At 40.4% G+C, this 16226-nt stretch overlaps 1 protein-coding gene across 1 annotated transcript in view; it reads left to right on the top strand.

Moving 5' to 3' along the window:
• The window catches only part of LOC124799214 (laminin subunit alpha-1), a 216601-nt gene that overhangs the window by 102295 nt on the left and 98080 nt on the right, over positions 1-16226 (top strand). Inside the window, exons 20-21 of the mRNA XM_047262749.1 lie at positions 8972-9139; positions 12165-12331. Coding sequence (XP_047118705.1) covers positions 8972-9139; positions 12165-12331 — 335 coding nt within the window. The remainder of the gene's footprint in view (positions 1-8971; positions 9140-12164; positions 12332-16226) is intronic.

Below are 16226 nucleotides of genomic sequence, written 5' to 3'. Positions count from 1 at the left end.
GTTTTAAATCTCACAATTAAGAAATCATTCATGCAGGAGTTTTGCATATATATATTTTTGTATACATAAATGATCTGACTGAGAAGGTGAACAGCAATCTGCAGCTGGTAACTGATGCTGCTGTGGTCTACAGGAAGGTGTCATCATTGAGTTACTGTAGGAGGATACAATATGATTCATTCGACCGGTTCTAGAACATTTGTCAAGTGTGTGGGCACCGTACCAGATGGGAATAACAGGGGGTATTGAATGTATACAGAGAAAGGCAGCACAAATGATCACAGCTTTGTTTGATCCAAGGGAGAGTGTTACAGAGATACTGAAGGAACTGAACTAGAAGACTCTTGAAGACTGATGTAAAACTATCCTGAGAAAGTCTATTAACAAAGTTTCAGGAACCTGCTTTAAATGATGACTCTAGGAACATACTACAATCCCCTATGCATCATGAGGATAAGATTAGAATAATTACTGCGTGTACAGAGAGGCATTCAAACAGTCATTCTCCCCATGCTCAATATGTGAACGGTATGGGAGTAAATCCTAATAACTTGTACAATGGGACGTATCCTCTGCCATGCGCCTCACATTGGTTTGCAGAGTGTAGATGTAGATGTAGGAGGATCTTACAAATGTACCATCATTTGACTGTCATACAGACCCCTATATGAAAGACATAGTAATAAGCATCCCTGGCATAGAGAAGCAACAGAAAGAGTTGAAAACAAATAAGCCACCAGGTCCAGATGAAATCCCAGTTCAGTTTTACAGAGTGTGCTCTACGGGATTGGTCCCTTACTTAGCTTGTATTTGTAGGAATTCTCTCACCCAATGCAAAGTCCCAAGTGACTGGAAAAAGCACAGGTGACTTTTATATGTAAGAAAGTTAAAACAATGGACCCACAAAAATTCAGGCCCATCTAGTTAACATTGGTATACTGCAGAAGCCGTGAACATATTCTCAGTGCAAATACAGGGCGTTTCAAAAAGAAAGAGCAGATTTCAAACATTTATTTCTCAAAAACTACAAATGATAGAAACACAATTCAAACGTTTCTTGTCAGAGAAAGGTTCAAAGTTTTTCAATGGTCCGCGCAGAAGTTCCATGCAAATCCGCAGTGGCGCTGGCGTTTGTTTGTAGGAAAATGGCGACGACACCACAGGAACGATCATTTTGTGTGCTGCAATTTGCAAAGTTAGAGTCCATTGTTGGTGTGCAACGTGCATTCCGCCGTCAATTCAACAAACAGCCGCCTCGTCATAAGCAAATTTATGAGTGGCATCACAGATTCGTAGAAGATGGTTGCATCTGCAAGCGAAAAAGCACGGGTCGTCCACGCACATCGGATGAAAATGTCGAGCGTGTCCGTGCAGCTTACGAAAGGAGCCCTAGAAAATCCACGACACGGGCAAGTCACGAACTAAACATGTCTAAAACAACGGTATGGCGCGTTCTGAGTAAGCGTCTGCACATGAAGCCGTACAAACTGCAGTTATTGCAAGCATTGCGTCCTGACGACCACAACAAAAGGTTCGAATTTTCAACTGCAATTCTACAGGACATGGAAGAGGACAATTTTGCCGAACGATTAATTTTTTCAGATGAATCAACGTTTCACATTTCTGGTAAAGTTAATCGGCATAACGTACGAATTTGGGCGAGTGAAACTCCGAGGGACGTTATTCAACATGAAAGAGACTCACCAAAGGTTAACGTCTTTTGTGCAATTTCGGTAAACAAAGTTTATGGACCTTTCTTTTTCATGGAGAAAACTATCACAGGAACCATTTACCTGGACATGTTAGAAAACTGGCTATTTCCTCAACTTCAGGAAGATTCAAATCACTTCATCTTCATGCAAGATGGCGCCCCACCACACTTCTCTGAACCTGTACGACGGTACCTAAATAACACCATTCCAGGACGGTGGATTGGAAGAGCAGGAGCACAAGATCAATGTCATCGTCTGTGGCCTCCCAGGTCACCAGACCTTACTCCCTGCGATTTTTATTTGTGGGGGTACATAAAGGACTGTGTTTATGTCCCACCTATGCCCGCTACTCTTCAAGAGGTACGACATCGAATTGTTGCGGCCGTGAATTCGGTAACTAAAGACCAGTTGCGTCGTGTGTGGCAAGAAATGAGATACCGGTTTGATATTTGTCGTGTAACAAATGGTGCTCATATTGAGGTACAGTTTTGATATTTGTTGTGTAACATTTGGTACTCATATTGAGTGAAGGACCGTTGGAATTGTGTTTCTATCATTTGTAGTTTTTGAGAAATAAATGTTTGAAATCTGCTCTTTCTTTTTGAAACGCCCTGTATTATAAAATTCCTCGATACGGAAGTGCTTCTATCCACAAATCAGCATGGACTTAGAAAACATCTCCTGTGCAAAACTCAGCCTGTCCAATTCCCACATGATATCCTGTGAATCGTGGACAGAGGGCAACAGGCAGATTCCATATTCTTAGGTTTCTGGAAGGTGTTTGCATATGCAGACTGCTAATGAAGATCCAAGTATACAGAACATGTTCCCAGGTATGTGGGTGGCTCTAAGACTTCTTAAGTAAAAGAACCCAATATGCTGGCCGTGATCGTGAGTGTTCATCAGGGGCAAGGGTATCATCAGGAGCGCCCTAGGAAAGTGTGATAGGACTGCTCTTTTCTCTGTTACACATAAATGATCTGACGGAGAGGGTGAACAGCAATCTGGAGCTGTTGGAGGTGTCATCGTTGAGTTACTGTAGGAGGATACAAGATGACACAATTTCTAATTGGCGTGATGTTTGACAGCTCGCTCTAAATGGAGAAAATGTAAGTTAATGCAGATAAGTAGGAAATGCAATACCAAGATTTTCAAATACAGCATTAATAGGTTAATGCTTGAGATAGTCACATCGATTAAATATCTAGGCATAATGTTGCAAAAGGGGATATGAAAAGGAACAAGCACATAAGGATGGTGATAGGGAAGGCGAATGGTCGACTTCCGTTAATTGCAAGGATTGCAGGAAAGTGTGGTTCATCTGTAAAGGAGAGCACATATAGAACACTAGTGTAACCCATTCTTGAATACTGCCTGACTGTTTGGGTTCCCCACCAGGTTGGTCTAAAGGAAGACATTGAAGTATTTCAAAGACACCATGCTAGGTTTGTTACTCGTAGGTTCTATCAGCACTCGAGTATTACTGAGATGCTTTATGAACTCAAGTGGTCCTGGAGGGAAGATGACATTATTTGTTGGGAACACTGTTGAGAAAGTTTGGAGAACTGGCATTTGAAGCTGACTGCAGAACAGTCCTACCACCACCAATGTACATTTCATGTAAGGACCGCAAAGATATGATAAGAGAAATCAGGCTCATATAAAAGTATTTTTTCCTTGCTGGTAGTGGTACAAGCTATCCTCTGCCACACACTGTACAGTGGCTTGTGGAGTATGTACATATTGGTAGACTGTGTAGGCGATACTTTCTTTTTAAGGGAGCTATACTCAGACCCCTTGATGGACCTGGCTTTGAAGTTTAGGCCACTGTCCAGTTGGCCGCACTTTCAAATTCAAGTGCTACTGGTTACACCGCTGCATTTTCTACAGCCGCCACTGTGACATAAGGGCACAACCAGGAACAATTATGCCACTGCCAATGAGATACAAGCATCTGATCTCCGCAGCTCCAGTGGCGTGTGTACTAAAGTTTGAACATTCATCCACTGACCGTTGTTTTTTTTTAATAAAAGTTACAGGCTTTCACAGTGGCCAGAGCTCAACAGCTTCTGAAAAAAGACTTTGTATTGAAGAGTGACAGATTTATAAATCATTTGTGTGTGTATACATTTGTACATTCATCTGCTGTTAGCAGCTGACATTTCAACTACAGCAACAAAGTTATGTATTATTTTTACTATTTGATGTTAGATGTAGAATAAATTAATATCTGAATTCTTTGTTCGTGAACATCATCTGTTCCTCTCTCTTGTATCCACTAAAGGACCACACTTTGTGCAGGGAAGTTATAACACTCTTCACCCATTTCAAAATAAGAAAAGAAAACATCAGGCAACGCTTAACACATACTAAAGTGGAGTACACAAAACATTTTTTAATGGCTACTACAACTGCTTGTTGAGGTTGGCAGTGCAATAAGTGAGGAAGTAGAGGTTTGAGCTCCACAACAATAGTGTAAAACGCTCCCACCTAAACTGCCACGTTAAATAAGTGTAGAAACTTGGTTTCACATGCTCTTTACTGTATTTGTAAAAGCCCTAGTGTTCATTAAGACTGTTTGACTTAATGTCCCCTAATCTTAATCACCAAGGATCGATTTTCGTCCACTGTTGCTATTTTTGTAAGTTTATGAAAGGTTTGTACTTTCACCACCATTCAGTACTGATGCAACTAATGCACTTGCAGCCTTTGGCATATATGCTCCAGTCAACTGCACCCATATTAACTTAGTTCTCTCTGAAAGTCAGACAGTTCATGCAATGGGAACTGACATATAACTCATACGTGATATACTAATTTCTTTATAAGCATTAAGGAACTACAGTTATAGAGCAGTCTTATCAAATCATAAAGATTTATAAACAAGCATTCAGTTCATTGTGAAATGTCTGTAGACTGCTCATTTCAAATAAGCAATTTTTGTACAGAACTGTCATGTACAATTGTCTTGAAAACGCCCTGACAGTAAAGCCTATGTAAATTTACCAATCTCATACCTGTAATACATTACCATTAAGACAAATGTGTATAAATCAGCTCATAAAGCATTTTCAGCAATGCATTGAAATGAAATGTCGTGTGGCGAGGGCCTCCCGTCGGGTAGACTGTTCGCCTGGTGCAAGTCTTTCGATTTGACGCCACTTCGGCGACTTGCGTGTCGATGGGGGTGAAATGATGATGATTGGGACAACACAACACCCAGTCCCTGAGCGGAGAAAATCTCCGACCCAGCCGGGAATCGAACCCAGGCCCTTTGGATTGACAGTCTGTCGCACTGACCACTCAGCTACCGGGGGCGGACAGCAATGCATTGACATTCACTGTTAACCTCTGTAGCTGAGTGGTCGAGGTAGGTAACTGCCTTGCGCAGGTCTTGAGCTCAATTTCCGGTACTGTTTTTGGTGAGAGGGCTAGTACAGGTTGCAGTTAGCTTCTTGATGCCAATGGAGGTTGTTGTATTGTGATTTATTCGCCTCATAACATACGAGGTGTACAACTTTGCTTGTGCCGTTTTTTCCCCACATTTGAGGCTTTAATGAAACAAATTGGTTACACATGTATCATTCCAAAGTATTTTCCATCGCTGGCCACTACTTGCTCCCATCTTTTGGGCAGTGTACGAATCCTGCGTCAAAAAAATTGTTCATCTTTTGAAGCGATCCACGAATCGATCTAATTTGTGACTTCTTCATGAGATTGGAAGTGTTGGTGAGCCAGGTCATGGGCCATTGATCTAAACAGGTGATAGTCAGAGTGAACAATGTCTGCGGTAGGACTTCCCATTTTAACGTTTCCAAGTACGTTTTGACCTCTTTCGCAACTTGGGGTCGAGCATTGCCGAGCTGCAAAACCACTTTATCGTGCCTCTCGCTGTATTGTGGCTGTTTGTCTTTTAATGCTCTGCTCAAATGCATTGATTGCATTTGATAACGAGCACCTGTGATTGTTTCACTTGGGTTTAACACCTCATAGTATACGATGCCGAGCTGGTCCCACCAAATGCAGAGCATGATCTTGGAACCGTGAATATTCGGTTTGGACGTCGACGTGGAAGCATGCTGGGAAACACCCATGATTTTTTACATGTAGGTTTATCATAATGAAAGCATTTTTTGTCCCCAGTCACAATGCGATGCAGAAATCCCTTCCATTTTTGCCTCTGAAGCGACTGTTCACAAACACTCATACGCCGTTCAACGTCTCTTGGTTTCAGCTTGCACGGGACCCAACTTCCTTCTTTCTGAATCATGCCCATAGCCTTGAGACATTTTGAAATGGCTTGCTGTGTCACTCCCACTAATCGTGCCAATTCTTCTTGAGTTTGGCGCGAGTCTTCACTCAGCAATGTCTCCAATTCTGCATCATCAAAAACATTCTCTCTTTCACCACTATGCCAGTCTATGATGTTAAAATCACCGTTCTTGAAGCGTTGAAACCACTCATGACACGTTCTTAAACTAATAGCATCCTTACCATACATACCTGAGAACATTCGATGAGACTCAGCCGCTGTTTTCTTCACATTGAAACGAAACAGTAACACCTCCCGTAAATGACGAGAATTAGGCTCGTAAACTGACATTTTCAATCAAGAACAACTTCATGATGCAGGCACAAATCAACTAATGTATTAATGTGGTTATGTTGACCGAGGTCCAAGCTAACTTCCTGACATCTGCGATCTGTTTCTTTCAACCGCTACTTACCGTTGTCGCCACATTTGGCAAAAGGCGGAAGCAAATTTGTACACCTTGTACATAAGATAATCATTTGATTAGAGTACAGGAGACACATCAAAATATGGTTTTTACAATTTCATAAACTAAAACTATGGTTGAAAAGATGATTTAAACATTAATTTAATTTTTAGTGAAAATATACCTTCACATATTTACGTAATAAGATGAACTACATCCTGCTCAAATATTCAATTCATCATTCATGAATTCTTCAACTGAGTAGTAGCATCACTGATGTAGAGTATCATGCAGCTTTCTTTTCAGTGAATCTAGTTTCATACTCAGAATGATCTTGGCTTTTTAGTTTGTTTGAAATTTTCATTCCCATATACTGTTGAGTTTGAGCATATAATTTTAAAAAAATGAGCAGACAGCATAAAATTTTCTTTATTTCTTGTATTCTAAGTGTGATCAAAGCAGTTCCCCTGGCATAATTCTAAATTGTTATGTAAAAAATTTGTAGTATCATAGATATATAGGAAGGGAATTGTTAATAATTTCAGATTTCAAATAATGGGCGACATGATTTTCTTGTATGTAGGGTGCACATCTGGATTAAGGATGGAAAAGATCTGCCATGGTTTAATAACAAAATGCTTAGGCAGCAGAGATTGTTGTGCTTTCAGATCAAGAAATAACGTGGAAATGTCAACTGCCAAAGTTACTAGAAACCTGTGCATCCCCCAAAAATAGGTGCTTGAAATGTACAACTTCCACCATCATACATTTTCAAAGGACAGTGTTGAGAATCCAAAAAAATTCTGCTCATATGGAAAATCATAAGCTGATCAAAAATTTCTACCCAAACACTTGTTGATCAGTCTGGCACAGCAGTAGAAAACAGAAAAGGAAAGCTGAAGTTTTAATCTTGGACTTAGGAGGGTTGTACAGACATTCCTCTGTTTGATCATCACACAGATTTCCCTATGAAGGATGTAGAAAGAGGCATCCCTGGCACTGAGAAGCGATTGAAAGAGATGAAAACAAATAAGTCGCCAGAATGGAAAGGAATCCCAATTAAATTTCACTGAGGTCAGTCTATGGCATTGGCCACTTACTTAGTCTGCATTTGTAGCAAATCTCTTGCCCGCCACAGAGTTCCAGCCAAATGGAAAAAAGTGCAGGTAACTCCTGTGTATAGGAAGGGAGTGACTAAGGCCTCCTGTCGGGTAGACTATTCACTGGATGCAAGTCTTCAGATTTGACGCCACTTCTGCAACTTGCGCGTCGATGGGATTGAAATAATGATGATTAGGAAAACACAACACCCAGTCCCTGAACGGAGAAAATCTCCGGCACAGCTGGGAATCGAACCCGGGCCCTTAGGATTGACATTCTGTTGCACTGACCACTCAGCTACTGGGGGCAGACTATAGGAAGGGTAAAAGAATAGACCTGCAAAATTACAGACCCATATTCTAATCATCGGTATGCTGCAGGACTCTTAAACATAGTATGCTGCAGAATTCTTGAACATATCCTAAGTTTGAATATCATAAATAGGGTTTGAATATCATAAATCTGCAATCTATCTGGACCCTCCCCTCCTCCACCAGCTTTCCTGAACTGTGCAGACGAGAGTTATCCTCAGGAAACATTCTCTGCTAGTGAAATTACTCTGGTCTCAACCTACGGCAACCTACTGTTCTCACACCCTCTACTACTTTCTGCCCCCTCTGTCCTATCACCTCCTCCTAATTCATGTCCCCTTACTATCATTGTGCCTCACTGTCTGCCAACACATTCACTGGTCTTTTCTCCTTCTCTGCTCCTCTCCTTTTCTGCTCCCCATTCCTCCCCCAGAGCGTACCAGTGTTGTGCCTGGCAGCATTGTCTTGCTTCCATCTGGTCCCTGGATACTCCGCTAGACAGCGTTTCTCTCTCCCTCCATGGGTACCGTGCTATCCCTTCCCCTCCCCCTCTCCCTCTCCCTTCCCCACCCCACTCCAGATTGCTGCTTTTGTTCAGTGCAACAGTTGCATCCTGGCTGCAGCAACTGGGGGTAGCAGTCTTGTAGGTGAGATGCGCCTGCTTGTGTGACTGTGTGTGTGTGTGTGTGTGTGTGTGTGTGTGTGTGTGTGTGTGTTTTCCTTGCTTTTCCGAAGAAGGCTTTGGCTGAAAGCTCTGTGTGCAGCAGTCTTTTCATTGTGCCTGTCTGCAACTCAGTGTGTCATCTTTACAATGACACACTGAGTTGCAGACAGGCACTCTTTACAATGAGTGACAATCTATCATAATGATTGTGTACATGTTTATTCTGTAGTGAGGAAACACCAGTGACATAATGATAATATTATTTTATAAATACTTGATTTGTGATTTCAAATGGAAATTTTTGCTATTGGATTTGTGTCATTCCTCCCTGTGTCCTATCGTAGGTAAAATATCAATAACAAAAATAATAATAATAATAATAAATAATGTTTGAGCTAGCTGCAAATCATTAACTGTGCCTTCATTTTGAGCATCTTTTGTAGCTGATATTGCCGTATGTTTCAGTTGCTGTTTCTGTGAACAATACTGTGGAAAAGCTAGGGAAAGTAATGAAAACTGTCAATGGTGCACAATCCAAAGCTGAAAAGGTGGCATTTAAAGTGAGGTCTGAACTGAGACCTCAACTTGAACAAATTGACACAGACCTACAATTGTCAAAGATTGAAGAAAATAGTAAGTATAGGATCTTTTTCTCTAATACACATGGAGAATACTGTTGTTAATTAAGTCCTCTCTCCCCCACCCACCTTCCCCTACTCACTTCATTTCCTTTTCATTTTTTTTTTTCACTTCTGTAGAGAAAGTACTAACTTGAACAGATTGTGTTTCTTCCATTTTCACATTGCTAATTCCCCAGTTTAAGCATAAGTCTTCTAATGTCTTTTTGTTTTGTCATATCATTTTCAGTGTCCATCATATTTCCTCTATCTAACCATACCACCTATGTTCACATAATTATAATTTGTCTCATAATGCGTGTATACATCTGCCACTGCCTGGTCATTTGTTTGAACTGTGCTTTCCATACGCTCCTGACTTACATTTTCTCCTTGGTTACACAGAAGACACTTTGGTTGCTCAGACATTTCTTGTGTGATAGTGTACTGCAGTATGACATGCAAATTTAGATATATATTACATGTAACTGGTCATGCTTGTTGTAGTATATTAATTCACATAATCTATTTTAATAACCTTGTTCTGTAGTTCACTGTTTATAAACATCATTAATAGTCAATGTTATTCTATAATGAAACTTATGTTTCAGTATTATTATTAGGAGGTTGAATATTCAACAGTTACAGCTTAGTACCTGCCAACACACTTTATGGTAATATTTCCATAAAAGTAGGAATGCCTTTCAAGATTCTAGGCTCCATCATTGGGGTGCCAATGTTCAATTCATCTTACCAAAACTACTAAATAATGCATAACAGCTATCTTAATACAAAATATATAACAACGAAGATAATCAGTTATTGATAATGTAATGTAAATGGATAGATAAAAGAAATTACTCATCAAGCAGCAGCAGGGGAACACACACTCAAAAGGATTTAACTTTTACAAACTTTTGCAGCCAGTGGCGTCTTCTTCTGGCAGTAGAGTTAAGGGGAGCGAAGAGGGTGAAAAACAAAGGACTGGGGAGTTTTAGGGAGAGGGATACAGCTTAGAATAGTCACCTAAAACCCCAGGTCAGGGGAGACTTACTGGACGGGATGAGAAGGAAAGTGTCTCTGAAGAAGAATTTGTCCAAAAGGTAGCAAAATTTTCAGTATTGTTAGTGTTATATATACGAGGGCGGTTCAGAAAGTAACCTCCGATTGGTCACAGTGCGGGTTGTGGGGGGAGTAGCGACGCCATCTGTGCCTTCACGCACTCAACAGGTCAGTCGGCATCAAGCCGTGGTCGAGTGAACGTCGTACCTGCGCTAGTTTAGTTTTTGTGGCAGTTTGAAATGTGTGCTCCAATAGAAAACCCCGCCAAATGTGAAGTGTGTGCTGTCATAAGGTTTTTTACAGCCAAAGGATATTCTGCAGCAGCTATTCATCGTGAGCTTTGTGCCGTGTACGGACCAAGAGTTATGAGTGAAGGAGTTGTCCGTGAATGGGTACGTTTATTTAAAAGTGGACGAGAAAACGTTCATGATGAAGAGAGGAGTGGTAGACCATCATTGGTGACTGACGAACTCGTTCAGACAGTTGATGCAAAAGTTCATGAAAATCGACGTTTCTCAATGTCGGAGTTGTCTACTGGTTTTCCACAGATTTCTAAGACTCTCTTGTACGAGATAGTGACAGCAAGATTGGGTTACCGTAAGTTCTGTGCACGATGGGTGCCCAAAATTCTTACCGACCACCACAAAACTCAAAGAATGGCCTCTGCATTAGACTTTCTGTCACGTTATGAGGACGAAGGAGAACCATTGTTAAACAGAATCGTGACCGGTGACGAAACCTGGATTAAGTACGTGAACCCTGAGACAAAAGAACAATCAAAGATGTGGGCACATTCAAATTCGCCTACCAAACCAAGAAAAGCCTCGCAAGATTTTTCTGCCAGAAAACTGATGGCAATGGTGTTTTGGGATGCCAAAGGGGTGTTGTTGGTTGAATTCATGGAACGTGGTACGACCATTAATGAAGACGTGTACTGTGAAACAATAAAAATGTTACGACGGGCTATACAGAACAAACGCCGTGGTATGCTGACTTCCGGTATCGTTTTTTTGCACGATAACGCCCGTCCTCACTCTGCTCGCGGAACAACGGCCCTTCTTGAGTCCTTCAAGTGGGACGTTATCAACCATCCACCTTACAGCCCAGACCTGGCGCCAAGTGATTATCACCTCTTCATGCATTTGAAGAAATGGCTCGGGTCACAGCGGTTTGATGACGACGAAGAGCTCAAAGATGCGGTCACAGGCTGGCTCCAGGCACAAGCGGGTGATTTTTATGCAGAAGGAATTTCAAAGCTTGTGAAGAGATACGATAAGTGCCTCAATCGCTATGGAGACTATGTAGAAAAATAGTGCAAAGATGTAGTTGTAAGATGTATATATTAAAATATTTTTATTTAACTTGGTGTATTTTTTTAAATCAACCGGAGGTTACTTTCTGAATGGCCCTCATAGAAACACAAACAGACACATACATACACACTAAATTCAAGCTTTCGCAACAAACTGTTGCCTCATCAGGAAAGAGGGAAGGAGAGGGAAAGACGAAAGGAAGTGGGTTTTAAGGGAGAGGGTAAGGAGTCATTCCAATCCCGGGAGCGGAAAGACTTACCTTAGGGGGAAAAAAGGACGGGTATACACTCGCGCACGCGCACACACACACACACACACACACACACACACGTCTGCTTGTGTCAGTATATGTGTGGATGGATATGTGTATGTGTGCGAGTGTATACCCGTCCTTTTTTCCCCCTAAGGTAAGTCTTTCCGCTCCCGGGATTGGAATGACTCCTTACCCTCTCCCTTAAAACCCACTTCCTTTCGTCTTTCCCTCTCCTTCCCTCTTTCCTGATGAGGCAACAGTTTGTTGCGAAAGCTTGAATTTTGTGTGTATGTATGTGTCTGTTTGTGTTTCTATCAACCTGCCAGCACTTTCGTATGGTAAGTCACATCATCTTTGTATATATTTCTGATTTATGTCCTTTATGCACTCACACTGTTCTGCTTATATTTCAGTATCACAGACTAGAAGTACAGTAAAGCAGGCTGATGATGTGCTCCTAAAGTTGACTGAAGAGGCAAATCAGAAGCGGCGTAAGTTTCAACAATGGAACGATACTTTTGCAGAAAAACTACAGAGGCTACGTGATAGTATAACAAAAGCTCGACATGCTGCTGATGGTGTAAGTTATATGCATTGTAACTGTGAGCTTCAGGGTTGTATGTTAATTTTTCCATTACAGTTTGGTCTGTATACAAGTCCTCCAGCATTATAACCCCAAGTTAGCGAGAACAGTGTTGAAGGTATAGTACTTAAATTTGAAAGGAGTATGATTATGATCCTCATTCAGCTAGCCTGATTTTTATTTTTTTCATGGTTTTCGTGAATCACATCAGGTAAATACTGGAATGACCCTTTAATAAGACCACAGGTATTTCCTTAGCTGTCCCTGATCAGCTGAGCTGTTATTAGACATCTAATGACATCAACAGGTTATTAAACTCTTACATCTCTTGTTGCATTATTACTGGAATATATTATGGGCAGCAGGATAGAGGGACACTACAGTGGAGAACATTTTCAGTATATGTAATTGATCATACATAGAATGCTTATAGTCTAGTGTAACCAAATGCATATGGTTCTTTGGTCTTTTCAACCTCTGGATGTATCAGACTGCATATAGAGTGGAAATTAGTGACAGAAGTGACATAAAGGTAAAACGGCAAGAAAACAAATCATTTATAACATCTATGCTTCTCTCTTCTTTCTGTCTTCAAAAACAGTGTGCTGTTTGTAAAATGACTGGCATACAGTAACAGTCTTATGGAGTATCGTCAGTAAGTACGTCACATTAGATATTTCTTTTATCATGCTGCTGTAAATTAAAGGGCAGTTTTTTCAACGGATGTCAGTTCTGCTTCTAGTTACGCTACATCGCCCTAGCAGCACCTACACACTGCGTTCAGATGTGCTCGCCTCCGCCCTGGCAGTGAGCGCCTACAGCGCCATCACCATTTCAGTAAAGTTTCAGGAAAACCAATGGAAAGATTATTTGTCATTTTGCGGATAGGTATATGGAAAGCAACTGATGACAACAATTGACACATCATAAAAATATTACCAATGAGAAACAGTTTTTCCTATCTGAAATCATGAGGCCAAAATGTTTGTTTTAATTGAGCTTCTTGTTCTCATGTTTTGAGTTTGTTCAGTATGCTAATAAGAAGTCCACCCTCCATCCTATTCTATAACAGTACCTGTGTAACATGCATTTCAAACTTTTGCAAAGTGTCTGGCCTCCCATCTAATATGTTCAGGAGAGGGAGTCAATGAGCTTTGAGTGGATGGCTCAGCCCCTGGTTTTCATTTAAGTAGCAGCTATCCATAGAATAGGACAATATTATGGAAATGGAAGAGCATGTAGACGAAGATGAAATGGGAGATATGATACTGCATGAAGAGTTTGACAGAGCACTGAAAGACCTGAGTCGAAACAAGGCCCCGGGAGTAGACAACATTCCATTAAAACTACTGACAGCCTTGAGAGAGCCAGTCCCGACAAAACGGGAAGATCAGTTTGGATTCTGTAGAAATATTGGAACATGTGAGGCAATACTGACCCTATGACTTATCTTAGAAGCTAGATTAAGGAAAGTGAAACACACGTTTCTAGCATTTGTAGACTTAGAGAAAGCTTTTGACAACGTTACCTGGAATACTCTCTTCCAAATTCTAAAGGTGGCAAGGGTAAAATACAGGGAGCGAAAGGCTATTCACAATTTGTACAGAAAACAGATGGCAGTTATAAGAGTCGAGGGACATGAAAGGGAAGCAGTGGTTGGGAAGGGAGTGATACAGAGTTGTAGTCTCTCCCCGATGTTGTTCAATCTGTATATTGAGCAAGCAGTAGAGGAAACAAAAGAAAAATTCGGAGTAGGATATAAAATCCATGGAGAAGAAATAAAAACGTTGAGGTTCGCCGATGACATTGTAATTCTGTCAGAGACAGCAAAGGACTTGGAAGAGCAGTTGAATGGAATGGATAGTGTCTTGAAAGGAGGGTATAAGATGAACATCAACAAAGCAAAACGATGATAATGGAATGTAGTCGAATTAAGTCGGGTGATGCTGAGGGAATTAGATTAGGAAATGAGACACTTAAAGTAGTAAAGGAGTTTTGCTATTTGGGGAGCAAAATAACTGATGATGGTCGAAGTAGAGAGGATGTAAAATGTAAACTGGTAATGGCAAGGAAAGCGTTTCTGAAGAAGAGAAATTTTTTAACATCGAGTATAGATTTAAATGTCAGGAAGTCGTTTCTGAAAGTATTTGTATGGACTGAGCCATGTATGGAAGTGAAACATGGACGATAAATAGTTTATACAAGAAAAAGAATAGAAGCTTTTGAAATGTGGTGCTACAGAAGAAAGCTGAAGATTAGATGGGTATATCACATAACTAATGAGGAAGTATTGAATAGAATTGGGAAGAAGAGCTTGTGGCACAACTTGACTAGAAGAAGGGATCGGTTGGTAGGACATGTTCTGAGGCATCAAGGGATCATCAATTTAGTATTGGAGGGTAGCGTGGAGGGTAAAAATCATAGAGGGAGACCAAGAGATGAATACACTAAGCAGATTCAGAAGGATGTAGGTTGCAGTAGGTACTGGGAGATGAAGAAGCTTGCACAGGATAGAGTAGCATGGAGAGCTGCATCAAACCAGTCTCAGGACTGAAGACTATACCAACAACAACAACATCCATAGAATGCGCTGTGTTTCACTGAAATGTTTTTTCCAAATTATTAAAGGATTTTAATAGATGCAAACCACATTGTGTGTGTTGGCATAGCCATATATTGTGAAGAAATCTGCTGACAAGTGTTCCTTGTGCAGCATCACAGCAATTTTGCTTGTGAATGCAGACATTGTTCAGATGATGTAATTTATTGTGTTGAGATCCAGCAAAGATGCTGATGACCATGCTGTTAAGTATCTTAAATCTTGCATAAAATACAAATTATGTTATGAGGAAAACGGTTGATCACACTATAGTAAAGGCATGTAAACTAGGTGTTGATTATTGCAATTCAGGTTGAACAAACAGAAGTCTCTGGGGTGTATAAAGAAATCAAAGAAGTAACTTTTATATCAGAAAAATACAGTAGATGGACTTACATTATGAAAATATTGTGGTATTACTGTTCTAAAATGATTACATTGTAATCCCAAACCATTAATGTTAAAGAGCCGTGGGATGATACTGTTCAATAGCGTAGAACCAGTTGTCCAATATAAATATTATTAATTCTCTCTTGAATACCACTGTGTTATGCACAAGACATTTGAAATGTTCTGGCAGATGCAGAAACACATGTGTACTCATGTCTCTGACTCATTTCTGAACTAAAGTTGAACTTTTGAGATATCTGATCTGTAGGTTTTTCTCTTTCCTTTTTTTTCTTTTTTTATTTATTTTTTTTTTATTTGCTTTGTACTATTTTTGAGGTAAGAGGAATGTCATTAATTAGATTGTGACAAAGTTATCAAAATACCAAGTTTGAAAGTATGTATCTGCAGGATGTTCTAGGACTCGTACCAGGTACAATTCTTATAATATGCTTCTGTGTTCTGAAAATGCTGCTTCTAAAGTTGAGTCTCACCTGAATGGAAACATATCAATAAATCAGTTTCTTGACTTGGGAACAATTTCTATATACAGTCATGCATACTGTTAATGTAGATTGGATTAGATGTACTTTTCATTACATGGCTCTTAGTGAGGAAATCCTCGAGGATGTGGAACATGTCAGAAAATAATAATAATAATAATAATAATAATGTAAGGAAAAGATATAGTCCTAAATGCCGTGAAGATAACACGTTAAGTTGCAGACAGGCACAACTAAAAGACATTCACACACACTAAAGTTAAACTTTTGGCCACAGTCTTCATCAGAAAAAGAAATACACGCACATTCATTCACACAAGCAAGCACACTTCACACACACATGACTGCTGTTTCTGGCAGCTCAGACCAGAAAACATTCTGGTCTGAGATGCCGGGGATGGCA

Source organism: Schistocerca piceifrons, chromosome 5 (assembly GCF_021461385.2).
Source record: "Schistocerca piceifrons isolate TAMUIC-IGC-003096 chromosome 5, iqSchPice1.1, whole genome shotgun sequence".
Lineage (NCBI taxonomy): Eukaryota > Metazoa > Arthropoda > Insecta > Orthoptera > Acrididae > Schistocerca > Schistocerca piceifrons.
This window is presented reverse-complemented; position numbering and strand designations above follow the sequence as displayed.